The sequence below is a fragment of the Erigeron canadensis genome, chromosome 5 (genome assembly GCF_010389155.1).
Source record: "Erigeron canadensis isolate Cc75 chromosome 5, C_canadensis_v1, whole genome shotgun sequence".
Taxonomy (NCBI): Eukaryota; Viridiplantae; Streptophyta; class Magnoliopsida; order Asterales; family Asteraceae; genus Erigeron; species Erigeron canadensis.
In genome coordinates, this window is record NC_057765.1 from 35,130 (window position 1) to 45,001 (window position 9,872).

The 9,872-nt window shown below is 36.2% G+C and overlaps 2 protein-coding genes across 2 annotated transcripts; one reads left to right on the forward strand and one right to left on the reverse strand.

The window, feature by feature from the left end:
• The first annotated feature begins 754 nt into the window (after nt 1-754).
• Nucleotides 755-1,791, forward strand: LOC122599378. Its single transcript, XM_043771883.1, has 3 exons — nt 755-1,051; nt 1,148-1,635; nt 1,734-1,791. The coding sequence occupies exons 1-3, from the start codon at nt 755-757 to the stop codon at nt 1,789-1,791; spliced, it is 843 nt and encodes a 280-aa protein (XP_043627818.1).
• A 5,813-nt stretch (nt 1,792-7,604) lies between these two features.
• On the reverse strand, nt 7,605-9,173 carry LOC122599381. The gene has a single exon (XM_043771885.1). The coding sequence runs from the start codon at nt 9,171-9,173 to the stop codon at nt 7,605-7,607; it is 1,569 nt and encodes a 522-aa protein (XP_043627820.1).
• Between the last annotated feature and the right edge of the window lie 699 nt (nt 9,174-9,872).

Here is a 9,872-nt window from a genome sequence, read left to right on the forward strand (position 1 = left end):
GACATTCTTAAATTATACGGTTTACAAAAACTGACCAAATGAATATGAAAGAGTAATGCAAAAGGCCATGAGAATAAACGAAGTCATTAATTCATTATAGCAGGTAATAATATTTAATAACATAAATCATAGTATCATACGGAAACTTTTAATCAAATAGAGACGTTAAAAATTTTAATTAACTAACCTATTAATAAGTGGAACTGGATGAATTAATAACAAATAGGAATGTAACAAACTTTGAACGAATGTCTATAGTAGGAAATAACTAAAGTTGTGTGTATTGTATGTAAATAACTCAACAATAATGTTTATCGTATGTAAGAAAATGTATTCAACCAATTAAAATCAGACAAGTGACACCTTTATATGGTTGTCACTTATCCCTAACAAATATTTTCACTAAAGGCATAAACAAAATCACCTAATCCATTAGATTAATAAATATATAGATAGATACATAAAGATTTACTGTACCAATCAACAAACCCTTCAACTCCCCAAATAGTTCAAAGGTCCTATCTTAATATATACTATAAGACAGTTGAACTAATGATTAATTAACCAATCACATCGTTCGATTTCATCAAATTGACTTTTGATGATGTCATCACTTAGATAAACTACAAATTTAAAATTATAATAATCATTATCCAAATATATATTTATATTAATTTGTAGAAAAAGTCTCATTAATTTACACTTTTTTGTTTTCCATCAATAATTTACACTTTTTAGCGGTTATGACAGATGTATGAAACAAATTGCTAGTGTGCGTGAAAATGCGATTACATATCTTAATCAGAACCACAATAAAATATGGAGTAGAAGCAAGTTTGGCATATCATGCAAGTGTGATTACATTACCAACAATATTTCTGAAGCATTTAATTCTTGGATAGGCGAATTTCGTTATCAACCAATACTTGATCTCCTTGATTCCATTAGAGAAAAGCTCATGAAACGATTTGATAGGAAAAGAAGAATTGTGATGAAGTGGAACGACACTTTATTTCCTAAGGCAAAAAAGTATCTCAATAATATCTCCAAGGCAAGTATTTTGATCTGTAACTATTATATCAATTTATACTCTCACAATATACATGTATCTCACTAATGTTTATATTTCTTTTTTTTTTCTGTGTAGAACTTGGGTGAATATGAAGTTTCAAGAACTAGCGATACTCAAGCTGAAGTGACATATAAGACAAAACGTTGGGACGTTAACCTACTTGAGAGAAAATGCAGTTGTCGGGTTTGGCAAGTTAAGGGTCTCCCTTGTGTACATGCAGCGGCTTTCATTGCTTTTACAAGGGATACCGACTGGGACAAATATGTTGATCCATATTTCACTATAGAGAAATTCAAAGAAGCATATGCTTTAGAGATTGGTACAATATCCGGGAAGGATCAATGGGTGCATATAGATACAGGGGAGAAGATACATCCACCGATTACTAAACGTCCTCCTGGAAGACCAAGAAAAAATAGAATTATATCACTGGACGAACCTAAAAGAAGAAGACATAAGTGTTCGCGATGTGGACAGTTTGGACATCGTGAAAAAACATGCAATAACCTACCATCTCAAGGGTCTGATCAATATGAAACATCTCAAGCAAGTTCCAATAAAAGGTTAAAAAGTATTCTGTTACCTTTGTTTTTACATTCTTTTTTTTATATAAAAAAATCCTTGTGCTTATATAATGCTAAGAATTGTTGTTTTATTTTAGGAGAAGAGAAAAGACTACGAAAGCTCATGAAAGTGGTGCAGTTTCGGGGTTGATATGAAAAGCTCGTGAATACAGTTTGGGTTTTTAGAAGCAATTCTGTTAGTTCTACCTTGTGTTAGATCTATTGTTTGTTGGTTCATTTGGTAAAATGATTTCCTTTCTTTGACATACTTAGTTCGTTTAATTGCTTAAACAGTGGCTTTAAATAAGTGAATGTTCTGCTTTTTTATGTTGATCGTTTCATGAAGTCTTTTATATGGGTTTCTCTTATAATTTGTATGTCGTTGTAGTTCATATCACTATGCCAATTGATAAGTGATTACTTCATAGCCATTAAGGCTTTTGCTGTTATTTATGAACTGTATTTTTCATCGTGTAAGTAGGGATAAAATATAAGAGGGTATAATTGTAATTTGATAATATTATTTATAAATTTTAGGGATTTTAATGGTTAATATAGATTAAATTTATGCTTTTGGGTATTTTTGATATTTTTCATGTTTAATAATGGTGTTTTTGATATAATGAAGTTTAGTTGGGCAAATATGATATTTACAAGCTCTTTAATGGCAAATATGAAATTTTCCTTAATATTTATATTAATTTGTAGAAAAAATCTCATTAATTTACACTTTTTTGTTTTCCATAAATATTTTACACTTTTTAGCCTTGAATACTTCATTTATATTTATTTTTAGCCATCAACTTGAGAGAATTTTTTAAAATTTACAATCATGTAGTTAAACGAAAAAAATTTAACATATGAAATATTTTCTACAAAAAATTACTTAAAAACCTAATGACTTATTAACAAATATTAGAAGAGTCCTAATTGTTATTAAAGAATATAAAAACAATCCTAATTGTTATCATATTATCATAAAACAAGTGATTGAAAATAAACAAATGCGTGTTATGAACGCGCATCATGATTAAATACATATACTTGAATGTCAAGTACAGGATCACAAATATGTTTATATTTTAATTCTTAATTATTTTTCCTAATAATATCACATTATGAGTACATCTGTTTCAAAATATTCTATAATGGAGAAATTATTATATATAGCATGTGCCTTGTGGAATGACTATGGCAAATAATTCCATCAATATGTCTAGGCTAATAATGACAGGGAGGAACCTATGATTATTGTACTACAACTTGCAAAATATAACACTTAAAACCGTGTTTTTTTAAAATTGTAAGCTTTTATGACTTAAATGTATGAAGATCTAATATTGTTAATATCGTAAATCCCGTGTCCAGTGTTGGACACGGCTCTAAAATCTAGTTTATTAACATAACTATTAATAAACACTCATCGCTGCAGTAATAACCTCAATGACACAAAATTACCCCGTAGTGTAGCTACAATTAGCCCAATCACAAAGCAGTAAAATCATAAATTCTAAATAAAATTATAAAAACCTTGATCAATTCTAAATAATAAGCATTGATTTCATTCTTACGACTTTTATAAGATATAAACGAAGGTTTAATTGCTCGTGCGAGGATCACTTTGGTTTCTTACTATCCTGCATACTTATATTGTTAGTATAGTATATAATTGTATAGAGTATATAATTAGCCCAAGAAGACTTGCTTGTGATCTAGTCCAAAAAGCATGGTTGTTAGTACCTGCATGGGGAAGACGAGCAAAATTGGTATGGTGATTATTATTTTGTCGTGAACTATCATTATTATTATTATTATTATTATTATTATTATTATTATTATTATTATTATTATTATTATTATTATTCCATGGTGGTGGTATGTAAACCCAGCCGTATTGTTGGTTGTTTCCCATGTGTTGTAGTCGATCATTCCGCCTTCCATTATTTCGACGATCATTACGCCTCCCTCCTCAGCGGTTATTATTCGAGGACATACCGGTAAACAAAACATTAGGAGATGAAGCGGTATCCGTAGGAATGGGATCCGATGCACGATTGTCATCCAACTTGGGTTCTTCGCCAAGTAAGAGAGCCCGTGTTTCCACCCAAGTCGGAAGTTTTTCTCGAAGGCGAAGAGTACGGGTTTTCCTCAATGATTCATAATGTTACATTACGGAGAATATATAATTACATTATGGGCTATGATGGACTATTACAATAGGGCCAACGGGCCAAGCTTATAATTTTACTCTATACAATTATATACTATACTAACATATATTACGTAATCTCAAATATTTGAGTCACTCATGATTAACAGGAACAAAATGGAAACTCACTACAAGAAATATTGCATTTAGCGACGCCTAATGTCGTCGCCAAACACCCAAAATGTCGTCGCAAAACAAATCAGCGACGCAAATTGTGACGATAACAAAACGTCGCTGAAAGTTCGTCTCCTATGACGTTTAGCGACGCCATCTACGACGCCAGAAATGGGACCCAGCTGCTTTAAAAAATAAAGAGAAAAGAAAATTAAAAAATTTTTGCGACGCAATTTGTCGTCACTAAGTGATTTGCGACGTCCAGAAGCGTCACTAATTACGTCGTTGTGCATAAAACCAATTTGTGAAATAACTTAGCGACGCTTTTTGTCGTCGCTAAAAGCGTCGCTATCCTGCAGAAAATTGGGCAGCATTATGCTGCATTTCCAGAATTCCACCCGGTTTTTCCGGGCAATTTTCAGCTTCCAAAACCTGTTTTTAACACCTGTTTTCTAGTAACTACAACTACAACATCATCATCAACAACAACAAACTTGCAATCTACAACATCAAAAACAATTACGCCATCAACAAACTAAATTACCAAATACATCAACAACAAACTAAATTACCAATCCTAACATCAACAACAAACTAAATTACCAATTCTAACATCAACAACAAACTAAACTACCAATCCTAACATCAACAAAGTTACGACTAAGTTAAAAGTACCTAAGTTACCATAACTAAAGTGTTCAAAAGCTAGTGTTACCAAAAGATCTAAGTTCTAGGATCATACGGGGAACCTACATTCAAAGAGTTAAACATGTCAAAGTGTTTCAAAGTTTTACCAAAAGCACTAAGTTCCAAAGTTTCACAACCTACATTCAAGCATCCGCCGAGCCACCATCTTCTCCTCCATCACTTTCCTCTCCATCATCTTCCTCGTCATCACTAGCCCCATAATCCTCCAAATCATCTTCCTCGTCATTTGCATTCTTCGAGGTCGACGGGGCCATACCAAGCTTCTTCCAAAGGGGTGCGGTGTAGGTTGCCACATACTCTTGCATCTCTTCAAGCGTGTACATGCGCTGAGAACGGCTACAAGAGGCCTCACATACAAAGGCGGACTGGGGGAGTTTTGGTCCATACCCCCGGGTCCACCCACGGCGCGGCTGCAACACCTCCTCCATGATCTCCTCCTCAGTCAACATGCAATTCGGGTCATTCTTCATTTCCTCCATCCGCCTCTACATGGTTACAAGACAAAAATAACCCCAAGTTATAAATATGCAAACATTGTATGTTAAACATAAACGTTATACAAGTAATAAAAACATACATGAAGTTCCTCAGCCTCGGGCTCGGTAAATCTACCCTTCTTGGTCCGGTGGCGTTTGTACAGATCAATTGGGCTAACGCCTTTCTGTAAATACATGAAAAAAAATATAAGGTTAGTATTTATTTTACAATGTCACAACTATCCTGTAAAAACAAAATAACTTACGTTATTGAATCTGATCTGAGCCCCGTTCTTTCTTCCATGACGGACTTTAATGGTTTGCTTTGACCGACATTTCTTGTTAGCAGCAGACCGTTTCTGGAAAGCATCCGAAAGCTTGAAGTCCACAAACTTTTCCCAGTAATCAGCAGACACATCTCCTGGAGGTGATGTCCTAAGTGCAACTCCATTCTTTACCCCCCCTCTGGCCTCAAAGTGGGTCTGGCTAAACTTGTACTTCTGATCTCGATATATCTTTGCAAAGTACTTATTCAATCCAATCTTGATGAACTTCCCTTGCGGGCCATAGATATGGGAGTCCACATCATACCAAGCCTACAAAAATATAAGTACAAGTAAGACAACTTTATACTTTCACAAAATAAAACAAATATTGCACTAAAAACACTTAACCTGCAGCTCGTCATAGATGGTGCAGGTATGCTGGGGAGGAATGGACGCCCATGAAGGAAAGTAATACGGGATCTTTGAGATGATTGTCCCGACCAGAGAATTGAAGTTATCGCTGTTAACACCAACAGCAATGTAGGTCCCTCTTCGCCCTTTTTCAAAGTCAATGTCAAGGACTTCTTTGGACGACTTTTTGTGTGCCGCCTTAAGGCTAAGGTTCTTGTTCTTCTTTCGCCCCTCCTTTGCGCCTACAAATATAAGATGGACAAATCAAAAATACAAGTAATTAAGTTCAGCAAAAACAAATCAAACATACATGTAATTAAATTCATGTAAAGAGAATGGTACAGAAATTTGTCATACCGCTCACCGCACACCCCGATTGTGGTTGCCAATTACCATCACCACCTGGGGGATCACCCCCACAGTCGCCACCGTGAGACGAGGGGAGCACTGCTGCCATCTGTAAAAATTACAAGTATACAAACATAATGCCAAATAGAACGGTAATTAATATTCATTTAAATAATGCATGTGTACATCAATCAAGATCAAACAAATTATTATATATTACAATAACGTGCTTTTACAAATTACAACGCAAAATCAATCAGAATCATAACTAATATCCACGTGTGGTTCACATTCATTTTCCACATCGTCGTCTGTGTGTTCATCTATGTCATCATCGTCCGTGTCACCATCATCTGTGTCGTCATCATCGTCTAGCAGATCATCTTCCATGGCATTTTCCATAGCGGGAGCATCTTCAATTATTATTGGTTCGCCACTACTCAAACCCGTGTATGGCACATTATCCAAGTTAGCCGACAACAAAATATCAGATGAATTGCTGCCATGTAAAAGATCCACTTCAATATCACCTGCGTTGATATCTCGCTCCCAAATCTTCCGATGATGAACCTCTTGGACAACCTTCCAATACTTTCCAGATGCACCTTTTCTTTTAACCGGGTCATCAAGGTAAAAGACTTGATTTGCCTGCGTTGCAAGAAGATATGGCTCTTCTTTATACCATTCATACCGAGTACAAATACTCGTTATGTTACTCTTGGTGACACAACCTTGTTTATCGGTTTTGTACCATTTACAACTAAACAAAACAACCTTGCATTTTTTTATATAGCACAGCTCCAGAATATCTTCCAACACACCATAATACGTGGTTCCTTTAGAATCGGTTGTTGAAACCCCGCTGTTCTGAGTTGTTCGGCGTGAGTCTCGACTTTCAACCACGAACCTCACACCGTTAACTATGCAAGCCGTGTATGAGTTTACACTTGTTGGTCCATTCGCCAAAGCAAATAACTCATCACTTACGCTAGATTCGTCATTTACTCGCATACATTTGATCTATGAAAAAAAAGAAATTGAAAGATTAGATACGACATATTGTTATTTTGAAAGAGTATTGCATGTGTTTACCTTGTCACAAAACCAGCCAGGAAACGTTGTTTGTAAATTAGTCTCAGGCGGCATTAGATTGGTAAATTCACTGCAGATATTCACGAAATTAGTATAATTCGTCAAAATGATAAGGTAAGGAAAAACGATCCATTGGTAGATAAACTTACTTCTTGTATTCATCGATCTCCGAACTATTGTTAAGAACAAACCAATCTATCTTCGTCTTTAGTTTGGGATCCAACTGCGTATCAACACCTTTACTTTACATATGGATTTGAAAACAAAAAAGTCACGAGTGGGGATCGGAGCATCCTCATTTCTTTCTGGCCGATTAAATCTTGTTTGTACACCACTGAGATACCTTCAACAAAAAGTGGCGGCTTCGTCTGCAACATATCCCTCAACAATAGAACCCTCAGGCCTCGCTTTATTTCTGACATAATTCTTCAACTTTTTCATGTATCTTTCAAATGGATACATCCACCGCATGTAAACAGTCCCACCTTGAATGGCCTCTTCGGGCAAATGCATAACCAGATTAATCATTATGTCAAAAAATGACGGAGGAAATATTAGCTCGAAATGACACAAAATTTGGATGAGCTTTTCTTTAGCTTTTTCCATGTCAGATACCATCAAGGTTCGAGCACAAAGTTGCTTAAAGAAGTAGCAAAGCTCGATTATTGGGGTAGAGATGTCAGAGTCTAAGTACGCTCGAACACCGGTCGGAAGCAACCGTTGCATCATTATATGATGGTCATGAGACTTCAACCCTGCTATTTTGCTATCGTTGTCGATTACTTTATTTTTAAAGTTTGAGCCAAAGCTATCAGGTAATTTAACTCCCTTAATGAATTGACAAAAGAGAGTTCTGTCGTCATTTGAAAACGAGTACTTAGGATGAGGCTTCAAAAACTTACCATTACCTTTATCTACGAGCCACAACTCAGGGCGGATTCCCCACTCTTCTAACACCCTCCGTGCCTTGTCAGTGTCTTTTGATTTTTCCTTGTGCATCAACAAAGTATTCAACAAGCTCTCACAAACATTTTTCTCGATATGCATGACATCTAAGTTGTGTTTTAGCTGAAGTGAAGACCAATATTCAAGCTCGAAGAAAATAGAACGCTTACTCCAATTGAATTCAACATTTGGATCACGTTTTCTCTTCCTACCCGCAAGTTTCCCCGAAGGACGAACTGGCAAGTTATTAACTTCTTCTAAGATTTCAGCATTGGTTTTTCTTTTTGGAGGTTCTCTCTTTTCAACCTTACCATCAAAATTCTTGTTATTCCTCCAACGATGATTTGTTGGAAGGAATATTCTATGACCAACATAAGCTGTTTTGCCCTTAACACGAGTAGATGGAGTGTCGACATTACATGTAGGGCATGCCATGTACCCTTGGCCACTCCAACCCGACAAACTACTACGAGTAGGGAAATCATTAATGGTCCACAAAAGCATAGCACGCATTGTGAAAGAAGTGTTTGTGGCGGCATCGTTTGTTTTGACTCCGTGAGACCATAAACTTTTCAACTCTTCAATTAATGGCCTCAAAAAAACATCCATGTCCTGCCCAGGTGATTTAGGCCCAGGAATTAACAAAGTGAGCATGAACGAAGACTCTTTCATGCACATCCAAGGGGGAGTATTATATGTTGTCAATATCACCGGCCACATGCTATAGGAGACACTCATGTTGCCAAATGGATTGAAACCGTCGGCAGCCAACCCTAATCTAACATTTCTAGATTCATTGGCAAAATCTGGATACCTTATATCAAAGTCTTTCCATGTTGTACCGTCCACCGGGTGACGCATCTTACCATCTTCTGTACATTGTCCAGTTGCATGCCAGGTCATATATTGCGCAGTGTATCTTGAGTTGTACATACGCTTTAGGCGTGGAGTCAATGGGAAGTAACGCATCACCTTGTGAGGGACAAGTTTCCCCTTAGTGTCGTCATCTTTCCATCTACTCGCTTTGCATTCTGGACATGATTGCAAATCTTTATTGTCTTCTCCCCAAAATAAACAACAGTCATTCTTACAAACGTCAATCGACTCATATACCCAACCTTTCTCATTGTCTTTCCAACTTCATAGTGGTTCTTAGGGATTTTAGCAAAACGAAATGCAAATCTCAGAATCTCGAGCAACTGGTCGAATGACGTATTAGTCCATTTATTAATGGCCTTACAGTTACTCAACTTCGCCAAAAAGTCCAACTCAGACATCCATTTACAGCCAGGGAATAGTTCGGTTGTAGCAGCTTTCAGTAACTCTTCAAGTTCATCTTTTGTATCAGTCGTTTGTGTTGTGTTCATTGGCTCCTCGCCCACTGGGGTTTGTTCATTGACAGTGTTCTCCTGGCGAACATTGTTAAGAAAATCATGCAACTGGTCTGTAGTTTGAGGTTCCACATGTAATATCGGCGCTGGTAGAACGACTTGTTCACCGTGAAACTTCCATATCTTGTAACGTTTGCTAAAACCATTTTCATGTATGTGCATTTGTATTTCATCGAGTGGTAAGAATTCATTGTTGTCACAAAACTCACATGGGCATCGACATGAACCATTACTAGTCAAGTGGTTCTTACATCTCTCTATAAATGTAGTAAGACCA